Consider the following 25804-nt stretch of genomic DNA (forward strand, 5'->3'; position numbering starts at 1 on the left):
GTTCTTGGACAGACACAGAATGTGTGTGAATGAATGATGCAGAAATGTGCACTTATTCCAGTGAGTCCCAATGATGGGGCAAACCGTCACGTGGGAGTCATCGAGGCCCCTGGAGATCAAGAGCCGATCAGGGGAGGAGTTAGACTGGTGTCTGGAGTCAGGGTTAGGGGACCTATGAGAGATGGGGAGTGTGTGAGCGATGTCTGTGTTGTGTGTGTGTGTGCGTGTGTGCATGTGAACTTGTGTGTGTGTGCGTGTGTGTATGCGTGTTTGTATGTGAGTATGTGTGTATATGTTTGTGTGTGTGCGCGTGTGTGTGTGTATGTGTACATGTGTACATGCATGTGTGTGTACATGTGTGCATGTGTGTGTGTGTAAGTATGTGTCTGTATGTTTGTATGTTTGTGTGTGTGTGAGCAGCTGAACTTCCCTCACATCTGAGTCAGGCAGGACAGAGAGTGTGTTTTCTCTGACTCTATCAGAGTCTATCTAGCAGATACACACTCTATGTGAATGGCAGATACAAACTCTATGTGAATGGCAGGTACACACTATCTGAATGGCAGGTACACACTCTATCTGAATGGCAGATACACACTTTATCTGAATGGCAGATACACACTCTTATCTGAATGGCAGATACACAATCTATCTGAATGGCAAGTACACACTATCTGAATGGCTGAAACACACTCTGTCTGAATGACAGAAACATACTCTGTCTGAATGGCAGGTACACCCTCTATCTGAATGGCAAGTACACACTATCTGAATGGCTGAAACACACTCTGTCTGAATGACAGAAACATACTCTGTCTGAATGGCAGGTACACCCTCTGTCTGAATGGCAGGTAGATACAGTCTTTCTTTAGCTGTATGGGTGAATGGTTCTTTAGCTGTATGGGTGAATGGTTCTTTAGCTGTATGGGTGAATGGTTCTTTAGCTGTATGGGTGAATGGGTGAATTATTAAAGCAACGTCTCACTGTACAGCGGCCTTACATAATGATGCTTCCCTGGGGTGCAGTGGAGAGGGAGAGAGAGAGCTACAGAGAGAGACAGTGAGAGTGAGCAATAGAGTGAGTGAGACACAGAGAGAGAATGAGAGAATGGAAGGGAGACCTGAGAGTGTGTACAAGAGTGAGGGAGCAAGAGAGAGATTTGAGAGGGGGGGGAGAGATGGAGAGAGAATTACAGTCACTGCACATTGCACGTGTATGAACTTGCACATGGACATGCTTGCATACGCCTGCATGTGCTCTCACACAGATGTGCATATCAGTTACACATACACACACACATGCACACATGCACATAAACACACATGCACACATGCACATAAACACGCATGCACACACACGTAGACACACACACACAAACACACACACACTTTCTGAAACCCATTGTGCACCCCTGTCCACTTTAAATACCATTCATATACTCTCATCTGAAACAATTAATTTTCACTCTGATCCATCTGAAACATATTGCATTTTCATGCTTGGTTTGGTGCCGACGCATGGTGATTGCAGACAGACTGTGTGTGTGTGTGTGTGTGTGTGTGTGCATGTGTGCCTGCAGGTGTGAGTGCATGTTTGTGCGTGTGTGCATGTGTGCCTGCATGTGTGTGTGTATGTTTGTCCGTGTGTGTCTACGTGTGTGTGCATGCGTGTTTATGTGCATGTGTGCATGTGTGTTTATGTGCATGTGTGCATGTGTGTGTGTATGTGAGTGTGTGCATGTATGCATTTGCGTATGAGTATGTGTGTGCATGTGCGTGTGCGTGTATGCATGTGTGTGTGAGTATGCGTATGTTTGCGTGTGTGCACGTGCGTGTATGCGTACGTGTGTGCATGCGAGCATGCGTGTGCATGTTCATGTATACATGTGGGTGTGAGTATGCATATGCGTGGATGCGTGTGTGTATGCGTGTGCATGAGTGCATCGCTCCCTCTCTCCCTCCTCGCCCATTCTGTTCCCCCTGGCTCGAGGAGGACAGGACCGCAGAAGCTTGTCTCGTGAGACTTAAAGAGAAAACACAAGATAAAGGCGAAACACTTCCGACAAATGAGCTGGAAGCAGCCGGAATTAACAGCAAATAGATGACTGAGTCCTTCAAGTGATCTGTACTCTGAAAAACAGCCGAGGAGGAAGAAAGACAGAGAGACTGAGGGAGAGGGAGAGAGAGAGAAGGATTGGAGACAGGGAGTAAGGAGAGGTGTTTGAAGGAAAACATGAAAGCGCAGCTGGAATTCACAGAGGGGCCGTTTAAAGACGCAGTGGAGGAATAAGAGCGTAGTTTTTGTTTGGCTGTTTCAGAGGTTTTGTGATGATGGTTCAGTAGCGGCCATCTGGAATGGGGGAGGGAAACCTTTTGAATGTGACGAATTGTTGGAAGTCTGTGAAGTTAAAGGAGCGGGAGGACAGTGCGATTGACAGGGCCTGTTCAGTCTCCGAGCCGTGTTTGTGCTACAGAATTGTACCTGTATGTACGTGTGTGTGTGTGTGTGTGTGTGTGCAGTGACGCTCAGGCCCTGTCACACTGGCTGCTTTCCAACAGCTGGTTGCCCGGCAACATCCACCAAAGCTCCACTGGGTAGCCTCTCTCTTCCTCTCTCTCCCTCTCTTTCCCTCTCATTTTCTCCACCTCTCTTTTTCCCTCACCGATCCCTCAGCTCTCACTCTCTTTGTTTCACTCTCTCTCTCTCTCTCTCTCTCTGCATCTCTAATGTGATCTGTTGATATTAGTGTATAAATGAAATGAACGCTCTGATGTGAAGAGGATGTGGTGTTAGTGCTCATTTACACATGATGAAAACAGGAAAAAAAATAGGACAAAACCACTGATGGGTGGGAGTTGCTGTCAGTGGCTGTCAGGGTTTTGCTGAGTGTGTGTGTGTGTGGTGTGGGGGTGGGGGGGAGGGGTGTTGTGTGACAGGGCAGTGGTGAGTGGGGAGGAGAGCCAGCCGTGTGCACCGAATACTCCCTCCCCACCTCCCCCGCAGGGACCCCCCAGTATCATTTTACACATCTTGTCCTCTAGAAAGCACAGGGCATGGGATCAATCTGTGGTCATAGCTGAGACGCCTGTCACCCCAGCCTCCTCAGAGTTCCCCCATTCCGAGGATCCTTCCGGAATGTGCTCTGTCCGAGTGTTGTGCGTATGGAGCTGGACCGGAGGGGGGGGGGGTGCTGTGTGTATGGAGCTGGACCGGGGGGGGCTGTGTGTATGGAGCTGGACCAGGGGGGTGTGGTGCGTATGGAGCTGGACCAGGGGGGTGCGGTGCGTATGGAGCTGGACCAGGGGAGTGCGGTGTGTATGGAGCTGGACCAGGGGGGTGCGGTGTGTGTATGGAGCTGGACCAGGGGGGTGCGGTGTGTGTATGGAGCTGGACCAGGGGGGTGCGGTGTGTGTATGGAGCTGGACCAGGGGGGTGCGGTGTGTATGGAGCTGGACCAGGGGGGTGCGGTGTGTGTATGGAGCTGGACCAGGGGGGTGCGGTGTTTATGGATCTGTTCCAGCAGGTGCGGTGGAACAGTGATGGAAACGCAGCGGCCCTTGCAGTGTGGTTTCCGCCGCTGTTTCTGAGTCGCCCACTCTGTGCTGTGTGCAGACAGGCCCCAGAATGCTGCTATCAGCCCCCATAAGCCAGAGCGCACACATCACACACACACTTTAACACACAGAGTGCACACATCACACACACACACTTTAACACACAGAGCGCACACATCACACACACACTTTAACACACAGAGTGCACACATCACACACACACACTTTAACACACAGAGCGCACACATCACACACACACTTTAACACACAGAGCGCACACATCACACACACACTTTAACACACAGAGCGCACACATCACACACACACTTTAACACACAGAGCGCACACATCACACACACACTTTAACACACAGAGTGCACACATCACACACACACACTTTAACACACAGAGCGCACACATCACACACACACTTTAACACACAGAGCGCACACATCACACACACACTTTAACACACAGAGCGCACACATCACACACACACTTTAACACACAGAGCGCACACATCACACACACACTTTAACACACAGAGCGCACACATCACACACACACTTTAACACACAGAGCGCACACATCACACACACACTTTAACACACACAGAGCGCACACATCACACACACGCTTTAACACACAGAACGCACACATCACACACACGCTTTAACACACAGAGCGCACACATCACACACACACTTTAACACACAGAGCGCACACATCACACACACACTTTAACACACAGAGTACACACATCACACACACACACTTTAACACACAGAGTACACACATCACACACACACACTTTAACACACAGAGCGCACACATCACACACACACTTTAACACACAGAGCGCACACATCGCACACACACTTTAACACACAGAGCGCACACATCACACACACACTTTAACACACAGAGCGCACACATCACACACACACTTTAACACACAGAGCGCACACATCACACACACACTTTAACACACAGAGCGCACACATCACACACACACTTTAACACACAGAGCGCACACATCACACACACACACTTTAACACACAGAGCGCACACATCGCACACAGTTTAACACACAGAGCGCACACATCACACACACGCTTTAACACACAGAGCGCACACATCACACACACGCTTTAACTCACACACAACGCATGAATCACTGACATACGTAAACACACAGAGCACACGCATTGCGAGCATGCTTGGACGCACCAAGCACGCGCACCACAAACGTGTTGTGCAATACGAGACGCACACACCGTTAACATGGTCTAACACACAAACCGAACACATAAGAAACATGATGTCACACAGAGTGAAGGTGTCAGAAACACACTGTCTTCACGCTGAGGACACAGCACGCCATGATCTTTCACCCAGTACACACACTATAATCATGCTCTGTCAGACAACGAACACACACACCAGAGAAATGCTAAATCATATGTAGCACACGCAGAAATCCATTCTGTCACACAGCTCATCAGAGTGCTCCGTCTGACGGACACCTGCCAGGAAGAATCGACATGATTGGGCCTTTTCACTTCAGTTCAATGATGTCACAGTTTTTTTTTATTGCAGCAATATACAAATACCCTCAGGGCCACAGTGTACAGAAGTTTAGAAACGGTTGTTGGCATGAATAAAACACACCATGAATGAAACACAAAAAAAGCCAGGATGGTTAAAAACACAGTACAATACAACAGCTGTCAGCTCTTCTTCATAGCCCAGTGCTGGGGTACAGTGGGCTTTGGAAAGGCCCTTTTTAGAGTGCATTGTGGTGCAGATGGCTTTGGAAGGGCTGTTTTAGGGGCGACTGGTACAGAGGGCTTTGGAAAGGCTGTTTTGGGGTGCACTGTGGTGCAGAAGGCTTTGGAAAGGCTGTTTTGGGGTGCACTGTGGTGCAGAAGGCTTTGGAAAGGCCATTTTTGGGGTGCACTGTGGTGCAGAAGGCTTTGGAAAGGCTGTTTTTTGGGGTGTGCTGGGGTACAGAGGGCTTTTTGAAAGGCTGGTTTTGGGGTGTACAGGGGTTACAGCTTTTCCACATGATAACGGGACGGCATGCACACGGACTGAACGCCCTGTCCCAGGGCAGCACACAGCTGCTGAAACATGCAGGTTTTTAATAATTCCACAGTGCTTTCCTGACCTCTTTTCCCCGTTAATCAGGGCTCTGTGCTTCACAAAGCACTTTCCAGAACTTTCCCTGGGAGCGGCAACCGACTGGAATCACAGTTTCGTTAAAATACGCACCGAAGCTTAAGAGCGTGAGACAACAGTGCGATTATAATAATGATTCATGTTCTCTCATCACACACGTACACGCGCACGTGCACACATGCATGCATGCAAGCACACACATACACACATGACACATGCACACATACTCGCACACACATACACACAGACCCGCACATACACACACACCCACACACACACACAAAGGCTCACTCTGAAGTTTGTGGAAACGAGCATATGTTTCAGTTCTAATCACATAACAGACAGCGGTTGAAGCTCCCTGCTGAGGCATGAGATTTCTCCCTTTCCCCTCAAGTAAAACATGCATTATTCAGAGGCAGCTGAAACCGGAGTGATGATGGTGTTGACTCTTCTTCCTCATTCCGCGTACAGTCCTGAGCACTGTGTCTCTGTCTTCTCACCTGACTGCCGCAGTCTTATAATCTGTGTTGCACTGTCTACTGCGCTCACCTGTGTCTCCCCTGTGTCTCACTGGCTTATCTCACCTATGCCTCACTTGTGTCTGCTCTACTTACCTGTATCTTACCTGTCTTCTTCCCTTACCTGTATCTCACCTGTGTCCTCTCTCCTTACCTGTATCTCACCTGTGTCCTCTCTCCTTAACTGTATCTCACTTGTGTCTTCTGTACTTACATGTATCTCACCTGTCTTCTTTCCTTACCTGTATCTCACCTGTGTCTACTTTCCTTACCTGTATCTCACCTGTGTCTGGTCCCCTTACCTCTATCTCACCAGTGTCTGGTTTCCTTACCTGTATCTCACCTGTATCTGCTCTCCTCACCTGCATCTCACCTGTATCTGCTCTCCTTACCTGTATCTCACCTGTATCTGCTCTCCTTACCGGTATCTCACCTGTGTCTCACCTGTGTCTCTCTGTAGCTGCCTACCCGTCTTGCATCTCAGTGCGTCTCTATGCGCTTTGGACGTTGCCCTCTTTGTCACCTTTCCTGAGTGTTCCTCATACCTGTGTGCTGCTGTGTGTCCATCAGGTTGCCAGTCATGGCAGAGGGGTTTTGCCTCAGGCAGGCAGGCAGGTGGGGTGCGCTGTGTCCGCGCTGCAGGCGGGGTGCCCTGTGTCCCGCCTCGCGACCTCTGACCCCGCTCCGTTTCCCTCCCCAGCCGTGCCCTTCCCCCTGAGCCACAGGCTCACCATGAAGGAGGTGTTTGACTGCGAGGGGAAGCCGCGCGTGGACCTGCTGAAGGCTCACCTGACCAAGGAGGGCCGCGTGGAGGAGGCCGTCGCCCTGCGCATCGTCAACGAGGGGGCGTCCATCCTGCGGCAGGAGAAGACCATGCTGGACATCGAGGCGCCGGTCACAGGTGAGCGCACCTGGGCTGTGTGTACGGTCTTAGAGAGCACAGTCTCTGTGCTTTTATAGGGCGGCACAGAGAGTCACAGAGCACAGTCACACACACAGTCTCGCACGGCACAGTCACCAAAATATTACGGGGCTGCACACTATGACAGTCACAGTGCGTGGCGAATGGTTACATTACAAACATTTACAGATAGTGGTGAGCAGTCATAGTGCATGGTGAATGGTTACATTACATTACTGTTACATGCTGTGCGACGTATTCACGGTGCATGGTGAATGGTTACTTTACTAACAGTTACAGACTGCGGTGAGTAGTCACGGTGCATGGTGAATGGTTACATTACTAACAGTTACAGACTGCGGTGAGTAGTCACAGTGCATGGTGAATGGTTACATTACATTACAGTTACACGCTGTGAGAAGTAGTCACGGTGCATGGTGAATGGTTACATTACTAACAGTTACAGACTGCAGTGAGTAGTAACAGTGATGGTTACTGGTTACATTACATGGTGAATGGTTACATTACTAACAGTTGCAGACTGCGGTGAGCAGTCACAGTGCACGGCGAACGGTAACATTACATCACGAGCGGCTGGAGGCCGTGGTAAACAATCGCTGTGCGCGGAGAGGGAGGTAGAGAGAGACAGAAATAGAGAAAGAGACAGAGAGACTGAGACATCGTTCCATATTGTGTTTGTGCCCATGTTTGAGCTATTGTCATGTAAGTGTTTGGAATACAAATCCCAACTCGGCCAACATCCAAAGGCATGGGCAATGGGCTGGTAGCGGAAGCAGGGACATGGCTGTGGGCTGTGGGCATCACTCCACATTTCTGTTTGCTCGGTTTATGTTTGTAGTAACACTGAAATGCATATGAGGAGAATGCGTGTTGGCGTGTAGCGGGGGGGGGGGGGGGGGGGTATCGAACGGACAGAGCGAAGCAGTGGGGACAGCGATAATGACTGCTGCACATGGGCGGGCAAAGAGGGAGGTGGGTATTAGGGGTAATAAAATGGGCCTCAGGAGTCTGACGTAACACAGAGCAAAACCTTCACCCCTATGTGGTAACGTCACATAAATCTTATCCCCATTTTATTGCCATTGGGTATTATTAGGAAGGAGAGGTGCCTTCCTAAAAGGGTGAGGTGGTGTGGTCAGTGTATCCTTCTAAGGGAGAAGGGGCATGGTCAGTATATCCTTATAAGGATGAGGGGGTGTGGTTATTTAAGGGTGGTTGTGACTAAGTGTGGGTGAGAGGGTGTGGTCAGTGTCTCCTCATAAGGACAAAGGGGTGTGGTCAGTAAGACTTAAGGGGGGTTCTAAGGGTAGGTGGGGGGGCGATGGCTAGGAATGGTGGGCAGGTTCTTCAGCTATAGACTACATCAAAAGAAACCTTCAGTCCTCTGTCATTCAGAACACCAGCATTAACATATGCGTCGACGATTTGCTGAGCCAGTTTTCCCCCCAAGAACAGTAGGCCATGAGACGAAGATGAGCTGAGATTAGAATTTAAACCGAGGTCCTGCTACAGCAGATGGCGAGACGCTTACTGGACAGAGCGAAGGGGTTTGACTCACATGTCCTGAGTCGACTGGCTCCCCAAAAAAGGGGGTTCCCTGCCTTGAATATCCTTCCCCATGTTATCACTGTGGAAGTAAATGCACAGTTTGACAGCTCCTGCTCAACAGACAGTAATGTTTGATATGTGACAGAATCCTCTCCATGCTGATGCTCTGCCCCAAGCAGATACAAGCTACCAGTTACCAGCCAACTTTACATTACAGGCATTTAGCAGATGCTCTTTACAGATCGACTTACACAGCTTTAGCATTTTTACAATATCTCTGTATATACAGCTGGATATTTGTACCTCACTGAGGTTAAGTGCCTCACTCAAGAGTACAACAGTGTCCTATCTGGCAGTTGAATCTTTCGGTTACAAGGTCAGTTCCATAGACCATTAAACTACACTGTTGCCCAACTCAGCGATGAGATTGGTGCACATGCACCTGTAGTCCTCTGTGTGGTTGTGTATGTTCTTTCAGGTGACCCACAGTAGCTTAGCAACCTCTCTCTGGCTCTTATGAGCACCGACAGTACCCTTACACTGAGCCCGCATGCACACGCATACACACAAACACACACGCACACACAGACACGCACACACACACACACCATTGAGTGCATCCAGGCTGAAGCCTGGACTCTCCCTCTACCATGTGACCTGCCAAGGTGATTGACAGCCCTCTGTGTGCTGTCGGGTTCCGTTTTTACCTGTTTTACCTGCAGTAGGTCTCGCAAGTTGTCCGTGAGTAGTTGTTCTTGTGCACAGTAAGCACTGACACTTTGGGGCCCCTCATTCATGGCCATTAACATCATCTCTCATTGAGTCCACTCACCCACAGCATTCAGCCTTATGTAACATAGACTCTTTTAGGGGGGGGGGGGGGGGCTTGCGAAAGAAAAACGGGTAAAAAAAAAAACCCGAAAACAAACGGATGAGGAACTTCAGTCGCCGTTCGCTTCGCTGTGCCGCCCACGCCGCGGATCACGGGGCCCTCCCGTTCGCCTCGTCTGATCGATTCGGGGGATTGTGGGTAGGGGGCGGAAAAGAATGACCCAGGTTTTTGTTTTCATCGGCAGGCAAATGTAATGCACCGGTATTTATGATGTCCCCTTTGTCTTACTGTTGGGTTGGGGGGGGGGGGGGGGGGGGGGTATGTGTGGGAGGAATAATCATTGGTACAGACAGTCTGTTTGCAGTGAGGGGGTGGGGGGGGGAGGTGGGGGGGGGGGGGGGGGACTGTCGATGAGCTACAGTTCAGCTGGGGGAGGAGAATGGGACTGACACTGAACCATCTCAGAAGAAAAGAGGACATATATTTTATTTATAAACCATGAAATATGGATGGTGATGTGGTGTGTGTGTGTGTGTGTGTGTGTGTTTGTGGTGTGTATGTGTTTGCATGATTGTTTCATGTCTTTGTGTGGGTGCGTGTCTGTGTATGCGTGTCTACTTGTGTTTGCATTGATGTGTGTGTGTGTGTGTGTGTGTCGGTCTGCCCTCTTGTGTTTGTGTTGGGGTGTGTGTATGTGTGTGTGTTTGTGTGCTCTGTTAGTATGCAGTCTCCTTCAAGTGCTGGTAAAATCTGAGTGGACACACAGGCCATCATGGTATTGGCAGTGAGAAAGAGAGAGAGAGTGTGAAAGTGAGAGAGAGAGAGAGCGAGACATAGGAAGAGAGAAGGGTGAGACTGAGAATAGGGAAAAGAAGGGGTGAAGGAGAAAGAGAAGGGGGAGACAGAGATAGACATAGCCATGTCAGCACGGCTCGTTGACAGTAATAGGTCAGCTCACACAAGAAGCTGTCAGGCTTGAGGAGAGGCCCACTTGGACGGACACGGACAGACGGACGGACGGAAACATGCCAGTCCTGCCACGAGCATGACTTGTGCTTGTTTCAGCAGTTTGACTTCGGCCTTTAGTTAAACCGATTTCTGTGGGGAAACTCCTTTTAAAAATTCATAACCATTTCTCAGACATGTCTCTGAAGGGAATATATATTACATTTCGCAGGGCAAGCTCAAATAATCTGGACCTGAGAGCGCTTTAAAAAATTGTGTCACAGACCAGTAAAATGACTGTAATAATAATAATAATAATAATAATAATAATAATAATAATGATTTTAATAATGTAAATGACAGAGAATGAAGAGGTACAGAAATTACATGGGCGCATTCATCAGAATTCCGGGGGTCATACACTAATGGGAACTCTAGAATGTGGTAGGTTTTACAGTTGTTCAAGTTTTCTTGGGACACCAGTATTCATACCGTACTGAGGCATCCACGTGCGGCAGGTTCCACACACGGCATTGCATCTTAAGAATGAGCTTCAACTATTGAAGTGCGGTACACTGGCACACAGCACTGGCCACGTTAATGTTTTTTTTATTTCACTTCCTTTCCTATTGGCCCAGCCGAAGGTTAATGCTCTCCCGCCTCTCAGCCGCAAACACGCTAGCTAGCTAGCTAGAGTCCCGGAACACAGAAGGGATTGATAACATTTTTAAAAATGTACTTTCCCAGTCCTTACAGTGCTTGTGCTTGCGCGGGTGAGCGGGAGGGCCGTTGTGGCAGTTGGGATATGCGCGTCTCCAGGGACCGTGGTGGAGCTGGCTGGCGCGTTCGTGCCGTGCGGTACATTGTGTTCGATCACCGGTATGCTCCCCGATGTCCAGCGTTCCCGCTTTGTGGGGACTGCGGTGTGACGGGACCTCTGTACCCCACACCACAGTTGGACACAGGGCCGGAAAAGCCAGCGTTCACCTGGCCGCCTCCCAGCAAACGGCAGAGGGCCAGGCAGAGAAATATGCGCGCAACTTATTTATTTATTTTCATAAAAATCACGTCGCCATGGCAACAGGAGTTTGCAACTCCTCTCTCTCTCTCTCCGGGAGAGAGCCGGCGAGCCAAGGAGCTGAGCACGCGCACACGTACACACACATACACACACAAACACACACACACGCACTAAATGAATGCATTCATGCATGTTCACACATACGTATTCACGGAAACGCACCGATCCATCCACTTACACATGCGTACCCACACGCACATGCATACGCGTACACGCACCTAATCCTGATCACGATCAGTCCAGCCTACACTTTCTGTCTCTCCCGAGCCAATATACTTCTTCCCTCTGGGGAATTACTGTACTTTAATCCCTCATCTTTGTGCTCGCGTTTGAGTCGTATGTCTCTCTGGATAAGAGCGTCTGCTTGTGCCAGTGCATTAAGTAAGCAAGCCCCAGAATAGGGGAGATTTTTGTGATGCAGTGGTCAGAGAGGATGATATAATTGGTGGTTGCGGTTTGTGTGTATGCGTGCGTGTGTGTGTGTGTGTGTGTGTGTGTGTGTGTGTGTGTGTGTGTGTTCACGCTCCACTGACTAACGGGGACCTGGGCTGTGTTTCAGTTTGCGGAGACATTCACGGGCAGTTCTTCGATCTGATGAAGCTGTTTGAAGTGGGGGGGTCGCCTGCCACGACGCGCTACCTCTTCCTGGGCGACTACGTGGACAGGGGCTACTTCAGTATCGAGGTGAGGAACCCCTCCCCCACCAACGCAGACCCTTCCCCACACACTGTCACCTAACACCTACTCAGGGCTGCACGATATGGCCAGAATATCATATTTGTCATATTATGATGGCATTTGGTTTTCTAATTGAAATTACATGAGAAGTTACATTCAAAAAATAAATTTGATAGCCTAGTAGGCTAAACATAAAAACCACTAATGTGCAACCTGCAAATGTTTGGCTGTTATACAAAATATTCAAGCAAAATAAAAAATCCAAAATTCTAGGATTGGAATGAAATGATAAAATAAACCTTCAGGTAGGGCTAGGGAATGTACTATATTGATGCTTGTATGCTTGTCGAATGTTTTTTTTAAGCGTAACGACAAGCATGACCGGGATATAGCATATTGGCTTTCATCTTTTTTTTCTTCAATCGTACCTGACGCGGTAGTGAACGTCCAGTCTTCAGAGGCCAAACAAAATGCTTCTGAATAAAACCAAAAACCCCTTCCCTATCTACTGGGTGTTGATGTGACATCAAGGAATGACATCAAGGGATCTACTCGGTTTCCGGGCCTTGCAGATTCTGTGCGATTGGCCGTAACACATCACATGATCAAATAAGAGAGATTACGCTTTTAAAAATATTTCGGTAAATGTCAGTGTGGTTTATCGCCCCAGCGCGATTTCCAGGTATTCCTTCGTAATTTAAAAGTGCAGCCAGATGGAGCAGAGCCTGAGAGGTCATCGCTGATGTCATTGCTGATGTCACTCGGCTCTGACAACATCTCTGCACGTGTTATTTGCGACGTCACAGCATGCTTTTAATGAAATGGCTTGAGTTTCATTCAAAGTAGACAGTCCACCGTAAGTTTACGTCAAAATGGTTTATCAATTTTTAATTCATTGGATGAATAACAGTAAAATGCCATTGAGGACAGTTTTGCAACACCACATACTGTTGTGGGAATTCATACTGGTGTGTCTAAAATACTGGTACACCGCCCAGCCCTACATCTGCTGTGTGTGTATGTGTGTGTGTGTGCACGCGTGTGTGTATGTGTGCATGTGTGTGCATGTGTGCGTGTGCATGTGCGTGTGTGTATGTGTGCATGTGTGCATGTGTGCGTGTGCATGTGTATGTGTGGACGTGTGTGTGTGTGTGTGTGTATGTGTGTGTGTGCACGCATGTGTGTGTTTGTGTGTGTGTGTGTATGTGTGCACGTGTGTGTGCGCACGTGTGTGTATGTGTGCATGTGTGCGTGTGCATGTGTATGTGTGCATGTGTGTGTGTGTGTTTGCTTCCCTGGGCGCACTCTAGTTTTAAATCCCCTCTGACCTGACGGTACACTCTTACGGCAGAGACCCAGAACCCCAGGATTCGCACCCTGGCGCTCTGGCTGTCAGACACACATGCTCTCGCTCCCGGGAAAGGCTGCGAGCTCCTTGCATCCCAGCAGTGCTCTGTCAGTGCAGGAGCGTGTTCACAGGGATCAGAGCACAAAGCCTACATCGCCTCATAGTGTGCAGGCACTGCCTTGAGGCTGGTGCCTGAAGGGCTGGGGGGGTATTTAAACCACAAAAATCATGCTTTACCAGGCTAGCAGGACCCAAAATGCCATTTCACACACATCAGCATTGTGCAGAGAACCACAGGAAGGATCTAGAGGCCACAATACACAGGTCTTGTTTTTAGGCAGTCATAGACCCATGCCCCGCCCCCCTTCTCAGTGACTCAGTCATAGACCCATGCCCCGCCCCCCTTCTCAGTGACTCAGTCATAAACCTGGGCCCCGCCCCCCCTTCTCAATGGCTCAGTCATAGACCCGGGCCCCGCCCCCCTTCTCAGTGACTTAGTCATAGACCCGGGCTCCGCCCCCCTTCTCAGTGACTCAGTCATAGACCCGGGCCCCGCCCCCCTTCTCAGTGACTCAGTCATAGACCCGGGCCCCGCCCCCCTTCTCAGTGGCTCAGTCATAGACCCGGGCCCCGCCCCCCTTCTCAGTGGCTCAGTCATAGACCCGGGCCCCGCCCCCCTTCTCAGTGACTCAGTCATAGACCCATGCCCCGCCCCCCTTCTCAGTGACTCTGTCATAGACCCGGGCCCCGCCCCCCTTCTCAATGGCTCAGTCATAGACCCATGCCCCACCCCCCTTCTCAGTGACTCAGTCATAGACCCGGGCCCCGCCCCCCTTCTCAGTGACTCAGTCATAGACCCGGGCCCCGCCCCCCTTCTCAGTGACTCAGTCATAGACCCGGGCCCCGCCCCCCTTCTCAGTTACAGCGTTGTGTCTCGCCGTGGGCTCAGCTGACCTCACAGTCTGGTTTAGCCGCGCAGGTTCACTCGTCAGATGTCACCGGATAGAGTGGCGGTGACAGGGGAGGCCAGAGAGGAGCCATTCAATCTGCAGCCTCTGTCACTCCCGCCGTGCTGACAGGGATTCTCAGACACTGAGGTTAATAGCGTGAAGAACGTTTAAATATCGCACGCCCCCACCCCGCCAGCCCCTCTTCACCTGAGTCGTGCGAGGACACGCTGAAGGACACACAAAACTGCTCTTTGTGTGTGTGTGTGTGTGTGTGTGTATACATGATAGTCCATGTCTGTATTTGGGTGTTTGTGTGCGTGTGTGTGTGTATGTGTGTATGTGTGTGTGAGAGAGAGTCACGTGTGTCCATGTCTTTGTATGTGTTGACTGCTTGTGTGTTTGCGTATGCGTGTGCTTGTCCATGCTTGTTTGTGTGTGTTTGTGTGTGCACTTACTGTGCGTGTGTCTGTGAATGTATTTTCATTGAAACGAGCGGTAACAGACCGGTTTGTGTTCCTGTTTCAGTGTGTTTTGTACCTCTGGTCCCTGAAAATCCTCTACCCAAAGACGCTATATCTGCTGCGGGGAAACCACGAATGTAGACACCTGACAGAGTATTTCACTTTCAAACAAGAATGTGAGTATGCCCTGCGACTGCACGCTGTGCCTCCGAACCCTTTTCCCCTCTCACCCACTGAACCTTGAGAAGGAAGGTTAGACAAACGAGACGTCACGGGGGTTTCGCGAAGTCGTTTTAAAATGATACCATTTTTTTTTTTCTTAATATCTATACTGAGCTCACGGTAGCTTTCTTAAAGCAACAGGGTGCATTGTGGAATATCTCTTTGCTGTATGTACTGTAACATGCTGGAACTGAAAATGAACTCTAGATGATGGAATTGTTTACAATATAGCATAATAAGCAAAATACGAATACTCTATTCTGTTCTTCGTGGCGTGCATAGCTGTTTCTGACAATAATAGTGGTTGAAAAGCATCCAATTAAAAAAATGAACAGATTTTCTTCATTCTGGGATTGCAGCTGTGGTCGGAATGAAAATCAGCATACACAGGGGTCCTCGCGACTGAGTTTGAGAACCACGGGGTTAGATGAGGGAACGTCTTGGTAGATTCACAGAGTCTAAAGCTACAGTGCAGAATCCTACTAAACTCACTGTTGCCTTGTTGAGAGTTGTGCTGTAGCAGAGTGGAACCATTAGTTAGTTAAACGAGGAAGGGTAGGCATGTGCCTAATACACAGCAAAATGATTCTCTAATGTCAGCCCCCCCCCCCCCCCCCCCTTAATTGGGCTCTCTGCTGTTCTTCCTGCCCCCCCCATCATCTCTCTGAGTGCTACAGCCTACACTACTGTCTGCTGTCCTCCTTCTGTTCCCTCTCCTCTCCCTCCATCTCTTCCTCTCTCACTCTCTCCCTCTCCTTTCTCTCGTACCTCTCCCCGTCTTTCTTCCTCTCCGTCGCATTCCCTCCCTCTCTCCATCTTTCTCCCGCTCTCTGCTTCTTTCCTTTCTCTCCTGCTCTCACTCTCCACCTCGGTCTCTCCATCTATCTCTCTCACTCCCCTGTCTCTCTTTCTCCATCTCCATCTCTTTTCCTCTCTTCACAATCATTCCTTTTCTCTCTGCTTCTTTCTCTCCTGCTCTCACTCTCCATCTCGGCCTGTCCGTCTGTCTCTCTCACTCCCCCATCTCTCTTTCTCCATCTCTTTTCCTCCCTGTCTCTTTCTTCCTCACTCTCCTACTCACACTCACTCTTGTCTCTCCCTCTCCCTCCCTACCCCCCCCCCCCCCCCCCTCTCTTGGAAGCAGGGTTTTGTAGAACAGATGCCCATCAGACTGAGAGCTGGTGATTAGCAGGAAATTAATTTCTCCCGGTAACGAGCGGCCCTGGGACGGTGCCGCTGATTTCCCTGACGGGCACCGCGCGTCGCCGTGGCATTCCTCAGACCAGGGAGAGCGTCTTTTTTAGGACCAATCGGGTCCCTGGGTGAGGCCCGATGGAGAGGGAGAGAGAGAGAGAGAGAGAGAGAGAGACAGACCGAGAAGTAGAGAAAGAAAGAGAGGAATACAGAGAGAGACGGGGGCAGAGAGAGACCGAGAAGGAGAGAAAGAAAGAGAAGAATACAGAGAAAGACGGGGGGGAGAGAGAAAGAGGGATGGGGGAAAGAGAGACCGAGAAGGAGAGAAAGAAAGAGAGGAATACAGAGAGAGACGGGGGCAGAGAGAGACCGAGAAGGAGTGAAAGAAAGAGAAGAATACAGAGAAAGACGGGGGGGAGAGAGAAAGAGGGATGGGGGAAAGAGAGACCGAGAAGGAGAGAAAGAGAGAGAGGAATACAACGAAAGAGGGGGGAGAAAGAGAGAAGAGCGATAGAGAGAGAGGGACAGGGGAAAGAGAGACCGAGAAGGAGGTAAAGAAAAAGAAAGACAGGCAGAGTGGGAGAGAGGAATAGAGAGGGAGAGAAAGACGCGAGAGGGAAGAGTGAGTTGTCTCCAATGCTCGCCAGTCATGAGTGATGCAGAGTGATGTGCTGATGAGCTCACGCCATTAGCCAGCAGATGGGACGCTCAGGCACTTGAGAATTTTGACAGAGCGCAGATTTGGCACATCCTCTCCCCCGCAGCGCTCCCCCTGTGCTCGAGAGCCCCCCCCCCTCGGGCGCAAGGAGTGGAATGGAATAACGGCCGCCGTCTGAGGACGCGCCGCTCCGACCAGGAATGTTGGAATGTGCCGGGGATCCTGACCCCGGAGTTTCTGCTCGGTTAAGATGATTTCAGGAGTGGGGGGGGGGGGGGGTGTGGAATGAAGGAGCTTCAGCTTATGGAGGTTCAGGAGTTTAGTTACTGCAGAGGGAGTTGGCCTGCAGTACCTGGGAGGCGGGGGGGGGAGAAGTATTTTGGGAAAGAGGGGAGCAAACTTGTCCTTTTTTGTGTTTGGAGAGAACAAAGGAGCGGAGGGTTATTTATGTGATTTGCAGCAAAGGGAATGGGAGGGAATAACAATAGGCCCCACAGTGGAGGGGTTAGAATGGTCTCCACGGAGGAGAGGTAAGAATAGGCCCCACAGTGGAGGGATTAGAAAGGTCTCCACGGTGGAGAGGTGAGGATAGACCCCGCAGTGGAAGTGTTAGAATGGGCCCCACGGTGGAGGGGTTAAGATGGTTTCAGTGCCAGAAATGTGAGAACAGGCCCTATGGTGGAGGGGTTAGAATGGACCTCATGGTGGAGAGGTAAGGATGTGTAAGAACAGTGGTGGCATTGCAACAGACTCCTCATAAAAAGCTAAATGGACCTGTGTGTGTTATGTAACTGTGGGTCACTCTACTGAATTTAAGAGCCCTGTCCCTTATTCCAAAAAAAAAATGAATGTGCCTCTGTTGGCACTCAGAAGGTAGATACCGTGGCTAATGTCGAACCCAAGTAAATTGGAGCAGATTTAGCCCATTCAAGCTCTCTCACAAATTGGCAAACGGAATCTGGAAAAGCAGCACACAGCAGAAAAGGAGTTACTTTTGAAATCCTCCAATGTATGCAGCAGAAAGGTTTGGCTGCAGAGCACGCTTATGGGACCTTGCTTTCCTCATTACCGATGTGCGAATTCAAAACGAAAGAATAGGTAGAAATGTTAGATCACATGCTTATGCACTAGGCTTTTAATGCTATTTATCAAATAGAGATAAATTTAGGAGCATTTGTAGTTGCACACTAATGAACGTGGGTGCACTGCACAACATTTAGCATTACCTGCTGGGAGGTGTAACATGAACGAGCACCGCAAGGCAAGCTCACACACAGTGTACTGGCCACTCATACAAACCTCGATTTCGACAGGGACATTTGCATGCTGGGAAGTGTAGTTCAAAAGCAGAATCGATGTCGTGCCTCTCTTGGGCAGCGAGCAGATATAATGTAACCACTGTGAAAACCGAACAAATTTCTCACACCTCCTTTTTTGCGCCTTAGTGATGCATCGGCAGGCAGCAGGATGGATTTGGAGGGCTGGAAATTTTCGTGTGGGTCACCAGTCGCTGCCGCCGTCAGCTCATCCTTCCCTCTTCATCACTCCGTTCTGTTTCTCTTCGTCGCTCTCTCTCTCTCTCTCCGCTCAGGTAAAATCAAATATTCGGAGCAGGTGTACGACTCCTGTATGGACGCGTTCGATTGCCTTCCCCTGGCGGCCCTGATGAACCAGCAGTTCCTGTGCGTTCACGGCGGCCTCTCGCCAGAAGTACACACGTTAGACGACATAAAAAAGGTAAAAACTAATAAAAAACAAAAATAAAAATAAAAAATACTTGCACGGTATGGAGGAAATATGCAATGTGAAATCAACTCTAATCAAGTGCATAATTTCCCTGTTTGACTCTATTTGAATATATGGAACTCTTGGAAAACATGACGAAATGAATTCATAGCAGTGCAAAATATTGCAATACCTTAAAGTGGCACTCATTTGCATATTTGCCAATATTTTGTGAAGTGTTGGAATATATTTTTGCCATTTTTTTTTCCAGTTTATTTTCAGATATATTGCGTTTCCCTGACAGTAGTTCACGGTTCTGTTTTGATTCTCGGTTTGGCTCGCTCTCTCTCTCTCTCTCTCTCTCTCTCGCCCAGTTGGACAGGTTCAAGGAGCCTCCAGCGTTCGGACCCATGTGCGACCTGCTGTGGTCGGACCCCTTAGAGGACTTTGGGAACGAGAAGACCCAGGAGTACTTCAGCCACAACACAGTCAGGGGCTGCTCCTACTTCTACAGGTGAGCATGGTTCCCAAGGCCACGCCCACAATGCAAAAACCACCGCCCGTCAACCGGTTGGCCCCTCCCCCTTCTGTCTTCAGAGCTGACGGTAAACTCAGTGAACTCATTTCTGTCTTCTTACTTTACGCTGTCCTTAAAATTCAGTTCTCGAGACATCCACCCATCAGGTCTCCTCTGCACTGACACCCAACTGCCCTGGCATTTTTGTAAAAAAATAATAATTTTTAATTCAATAAATTCACCAGGAAATTTGTGGATATTTTAGAGGTGGCCTCTGTTTGAAGACGCTGCTGTTCCTTCGGTACGACACCACTCCCCCTGGTGGTTCGAAAAGGAGATAGAAGATGATGCAAACATTGGCCCATGCAAACATTAGTCGACCTAACAACAGGCTCCTGCCCCAAGGGAATTTTGCTATGCCCCCCTTAGCAGTGACCTGCCGAGGAAGCGCAGGACAGGAGAACTGGGCTGACGTTGTTTTGAACGGCCTCTGAACAGCTGGAGCAAAAAGAAGAAGATTGTCTCAGCTCATGCTATGATATGTGAGAAATGGGCTAGTTTTATATTTGCGGGCGACACACACGACCACAGGATCCAGTTCTTTGCGGTTGTGACTGCGTTTTTTGATTGGAGTGAGGTCACCTATTGTTAGTATGTGGGTCAGCCCCCCAGACCACGGCTTCTGCCCGCATTAGCAGGGGCAGCGGTCTCTGTGGGTCTTCCGGGGGGTGGGGTCTGCACCCCCCCCCGCCCCCCTCTTCACGCCGTATCGCCCCAGTGAGAGCACGTCACAGGCAGCTGTGCCAGTGGATAACCTACATTCACACTGTCAGAGCGATTCAGGAAAAAGGGGGGGGTGGGGCCTGGGCAGGCCTGCCCAAATGTTCTCTTTCCTGAATATTTTACACCCTGATGAAAGTTTTATGGTGTGTTGGGAGTGGGGGTGTGGGGTGGGGTGGGGAGGAGACATGTTCAGGTAGGGGGTGGACGCGGTGCGGTCATGTGTGAGATGTTGGGGACGGGGGGGCGCAGGTGGGGGGTCGGCGCTGCAGGTTACTGTGTTACGGTTGTGCGCTGCTGCGGTTGGGGGGAGGGGCAGTGAAGCAGCAGCGTGAGGCAGGGTGCATTGTGGGAACGGGGTGGAGGTTACAGATGTACGTTATGGTGGAGCTCCAGCCTCCCTCTGGTGTTCCAGGATGTTTAATATTCAGCGGTGCTCTGGCGGGGGGTGTGATCGGCTGTTGTGCGTGCGTGTTGTTTTGTGTTAATGCTCTTCATGGCTGCGCAGTGCTTTTGAGATCACATCACACGCTACATTACTTCCTGTGTGAGCCGTGATACAGGCAGAGAGTTCCTCCCCAACAGTCCTCACACTCGCAGCTCTCTGCGCCCCAGATCCTGTCCCAGACACAGTGATAGCCTGAGCTACAATATGCTACAATCACTGCTACAAACACAGCTACAATCTGCTACAATCACTGCTACAAATACAGCTACAATCATTGCTACAAACACAGCTACAATCCGCTGCAATCACAGCTACAAACACAGCTACAATACACTACAATCACAGCTACAAACACAGCTACAATCCGCTGCAAGCACAGCTACAAGCACAGCTACAATCCACTACAATGACAGCTACAAATACAGCTACAATCCGCCACAATCACGGCTACAAACACAGCTAGTCTGATACAGTCACAGCTACAAACACGGCTATAATCTGATACAATCACAGCTAAAAACATAGCTACAGTCTGATATAATCACAGCTACAAACACGGATATAATCTGATATAATCACAGCCACAAACATAACTACAATCCACTACAATGCACTACAATCAAAGCTACAATCTGCTACAGTGCACTACACTCAAAGCTGCAATTTGCTACAATCACAGCTTTGAGGGGAAGGCATGTGTAGAGAAGCGGAAAGGTGATGGGATGTAGAAAGTACTGGCACATAAACGAAAGGAGGAAAGAAACAGTGAATATGAAGGAATGTATAAAACATTAGAATGTGGAAAAAACAGTAGAGATGAAGGCGGCATGTGGATCGAAGGAGAGATGGATGGATGGAAGAGACAGTGGTATGTGGATTGAAGGAGAGATGGATGGATGGAAGAGACAGTGGTATGTGGATTGAAGGAGAGATGGATGGATGGAAGAGACAGTGGTATGTGGATTGAAGGAGAGATGGATGGATGGAAGAGACAGTGGTATGTGGACTATGTGGACTGAAGGAGGGGAGGATGGATGAAAGAGACTGGCATTTCGGATGGAAGGGGAGATGGATGGATGGCAGAGGTGCAGAGGAGGAGTGGGTTTGGTGTGAGCGTCGTAGACATACTTTAGGTAAAAACGGGGATTTGTGCTCCAGCTCGAATCAATGTAATGAGCGTTTTCCCCTAAGAGCGGGGATAAAGGCATCTGAACAACAGCCCAAAGAGGGACCAGCATCAGCTCTGTGCTCAGAGATATCCCACAATCCCCTGGGGCTCCACAGTGGGCTGTTGCCATGACAGCTGGCTACTCCTGGCTGATCTGAAATGAGAAGAGAGCGAGAAAGAGATTTGTCACTGACTTTTTTTTCTAATTCAATGTATTACATGTATTATTTCTCCATATCATTGTAAATGCTTAATTATGCTTAGTTTTTCCTTTGTTTATATTATATTGCGTAGCGTTTTCTTCTGAAATGTACATGCTTTGGAAATTCTAATGCATGTCATGCAGGTAGAGCTAAATTAAACTGGAACCTGATATAAGAGATAGAGAGAGACAGCGAAAGAGAGAGTAAGGAACGAGAAGTTGGGGGGTGTTTCCTTCAGATCAGATCATATGTGACGCGTTGTGGCACTGGGTCTGGAGGTGACGTGTGTGTGTTTTGGGGACTGTATGAGGTGAGAGGTGGGTCTTCACAAAATAGTTCTCTGTGCAGATCCTCCACCAGACACTAAACGATGACACATCAGCAGTGTTTCCTGTGCAAGCTATATGGGTGTGGCTATGACAGGAGCACAGAGGGGAGGCTGCTTCACATACCATAGATTGATGAATAGCATTGTACTGCCGCATGTACTCCACAGTGTTGCGTTGTTGTGTAGAGTTGTACTGCCGCATGTACTCCACAGCGTTGCGTTGTTGTGTAGAGTTGTACTGCCGCATGTACTCCACAGCGTTGCGTTGTTGTGTAGAGTTGTACTGCCGCATGTACTCCACAGCGTTGCGTTGTTGTGTAGAGTTGTACTGCCGCATGTACTCACTACAGCATTGCGTTGTTGTGTAGAGTTGTACTGCCGCATGTACTCCACAGCGTTGCGTTGTTGTGTAGAGTTGTACTGCCGCATGTACTCACTACAGCATTGCGTTGTTGTGTAGAGTTGTACTGCCGCATGTACTCCACAGCGTTGCGTTGTTGTGTAGAGTTGTACTGCCGCATGTACTCACTACAGCATTGCGTTGTTGTGCAGAGTTGTACTGCTGCATGTACTCCACAGCGTTGCGTCGTTGTGTAGAGTTGTACTGCCGCATGTACTCTACAGCGCTGCGTTGTTGTGTAGAGTTGTACTGCCGGGTGTGGTCTGGAGCGTTGTGTAGCTGCGTAGCGTACTGTTGCCCACGTTGTGGAGCGATGTGTTGTGTTTGTGGAGAGGTAGGAGCGTAGAGTGTTGATTTGCGCTGTTTGTGGAGCGGTCCGGGCAGGGGTGCGTAGAGTGTTGAGTTGTGTTTCGGTACAGTTTTCTGGAGTTGCAAAGCTGCTGAGCTGTGGCGATGTGTTGCAGCATTGTGAGGTGTGAGATGTGTACTGTAGCTGTAATGTGTTAAGCAGAAGCGAGACTGTTCTTTGTTACTTCACTGGCATTTAGCTGATGCTCCTATCCAGAGCTGCTCACAGGACAGACACAAGCACAAAGGGGTCAAAGGGCAGGAATTCCCTAGAGCAGGAAAGTTTCCAAGAGAAACGGCAGGTAAAGGAAGTGCAGACTTGACAGCAAACTTGTCAACTACACGTATGAATATTTAAACTAAGTTATATGAACAAAGAATAAAACTACCCTGAATGAGTTACATTAAACTATGTTATACTGTTTAAACACCAGTAAAGAGTCACAGGCTCTGACAACAGAAAAAAGTCAGGTTTTGGGGAATGGACAAAGTGCTAGAGAGGATCGGGGTGAAGGAGCTACGGGGTCTGAAAAGGTGGATCTTATGAGATTGTTACACTCTCTCACAGTAGGTGTTGTGGTTGCTCTGTTTTCCCTAAGATAGCATGGCCACCAGGATATGCACCATTGACTGTGGGCTCATTCCAATAGCTTGTTTACTCCTTGCATCCTTTCCTCGCTTCCTTAGCTCCACTCAACGGAGGACACAAGGAAAGGACTCGAGAACGGAGGAATCGAGGAAACATGCATTAGGCAAAAGGGAATGTCCTTGTTCGGCCCAGTGTAACTTTGAAGCAACGTTAAGTTACAGACAGTTGGGGGAGTGGATCCACAGGTCGATTATTTATACGTCACACGAAAATAGTCTTCCAAAATTTTTTTAAAAAGTCACACGTTCCAAAATAAAGACTTGCGCAAAGGATGCACTTGCGTATCCTCGCTGAATGAAATCCGGGAGCTTCCTCGCTCCTCCAAGAAGCATTTAATGGCTTGGAAATGTCCTCAAAGATGGCGGCCCTCGATTGATTTCTGGGTCAGGCGAGGGCCGAGGAGACGAGCACGGATAAAATAAGCGATTTGGAACGAGCTGAATTACATGCGGCGATTCACTGTTGCTCGGCTGGGACCTGGCTCCTAAACTCTGCCCCTAGTGGAAGGAACCGTACATTGACCGACAGGAAGACGAGGAACTTGAGAACGGTTAAGCGAAGGGTGCGTAAGCAACACATGCAAAGAACAAAGCTCTCATCACGTTTTTCCTCTCCTCTGTCACCCCCCTCCCTCCCTCCCTCCCTCCCTCTCTCTCTCTCTCCCTTTCTCCCTCTCTCCCTCTCTCTCCCGTTGTCCGCAGTTATCCAGCAGTCTGCGAGTTTCTACAGAACAACAACTTGTTATCGGTCATCCGAGCACACGAAGCACAAGACGCTGGGTACGTGACCCCGCCCTTCCCGGGATCGCCGCGCACGCCCCTCCCTACGCGCGCCCGCCACATTACAGCGACCTACAAAATCTACAACGTTTTAAAATGCTCAGCTGTTCAGTTCGGCTGCCATCCGCAAGGACAGGACAGCACAGCGGCGACCCACTCCGTTACGAGTCCGGTTCCCTAACCACCACACCGCGGTGCTGCCCCCGCACCCTAAATGCAGTCCGAATTCCGGGCTGGGGCCTTTCTGTGTGAAGTGTGCGCGCTCTCCCCACGCCCGCGTGCGTTTCCTCACACAGTTATTTCCTCTAAATTAGCATGTTTGCTCAGTCGGCCTATCGTGTATAAATGAAGGTTACATTTTTTAAAGGTGTAGTGTAATGTAGCCCTGAGTGGATGTGATTATGGCTCCTCTCGAAAGGCTGTTGGGAGGTTTTTTTGTCACGGTTGCGGTTGTCTCGTCCCCCTTCCCCTCCCTGCAGTTACCGGATGTATCGAAAGAGTCAGACCACCGGCTTCCCCTCCCTCATCACCATCTTCTCAGCGCCAAACTACCTTGATGTTTACAACAATAAAGGTAAATTGCCCTTCCCTTGGGAGCCCACGCACTGTAAACCCCACTCCCTGTTACAGACAGATCATTCCTCCCTTCATGATGCTTGGTGCTTCCGTTACTTGGGCTACAACTGTGAATCTAACCGCTGGTTTTTTAAAAATCAGTTATTTTTCAAATTAAAAGTTTTTTTTGAATTGAGGAGTCAGTTAGTTGCAGTGATTAGCCAGTCGCTGCCCCAAAGTGCTTATCGGTGAAGAACTCCACTGCCACTAAACAAGCTCTCTTACCTGAGTGCTCCACTTTATCCACATACTGTCTGTCTGAAAGCTGAACACAGTGAAGAGAGCCAAGATAGAGTCAAACCCAAATTCCCCATAAGAGCAAAACGTGGAGGTACCGGTCTGTTCCGGCCCACTTCAAGCACTGGGTTAAGCGGAAGGAAACGGTTGTTTTGCTATGTTTCGGTAACTGGACTGACTTCCATCGGCAGCAGGCTCCACCTAGTGGTGGGTCCGTAGACTGCAGCGGAAATGAGAACGTTAGAGGCAGAGGTGGTAGGCAACTGCTGGGAAACGGGCAGAATTCCAGCTCTGAGGGCAGAAATACAACCCCCAGGAGACTAGAGTGAGTCAGAGAGAGCTAGTGCAGTCGGAGAGAGTGCATGGAGTTGAGGTCAGGGATTTCATGGGGGGTCAGGGAAAGGGAAGGGGTCTGGAGTGGCAGGATGATTATTTAGGTTTTCTTTGAGCCCAGGTGTATATCAGTCATTAATTATTGTCACTCAGTTGCCTGCAGGTAATCATTTTATCAGT

The 25804-nt window shown here is 49.4% G+C and overlaps 1 protein-coding gene across 3 annotated transcripts in view; it reads left to right on the forward strand.

Annotated features, from left to right (window-relative positions):
• LOC118224389 (serine/threonine-protein phosphatase 2B catalytic subunit alpha isoform-like) overlaps positions 1-25804 on the forward strand; it is a 46488-nt gene that overhangs the window by 10410 nt on the left and 10274 nt on the right. For all 3 annotated transcript variants that reach the window (XM_035411881.1, XM_035411879.1, XM_035411880.1), the window contains exons 2-8: positions 6956-7156; positions 12143-12267; positions 15085-15196; positions 18686-18831; positions 19194-19333; positions 24362-24439; positions 24919-25013. In XM_035411881.1, coding sequence (XP_035267772.1) covers positions 6956-7156; positions 12143-12267; positions 15085-15196; positions 18686-18831; positions 19194-19333; positions 24362-24439; positions 24919-25013 — 897 coding nt within the window. The remainder of the gene's footprint in view (positions 1-6955; positions 7157-12142; positions 12268-15084; positions 15197-18685; positions 18832-19193; positions 19334-24361; positions 24440-24918; positions 25014-25804) is intronic.

This window comes from Anguilla anguilla, chromosome 3, assembly GCF_013347855.1.
Source record: "Anguilla anguilla isolate fAngAng1 chromosome 3, fAngAng1.pri, whole genome shotgun sequence".
NCBI lineage: Eukaryota > Metazoa > Chordata > Actinopteri > Anguilliformes > Anguillidae > Anguilla > Anguilla anguilla.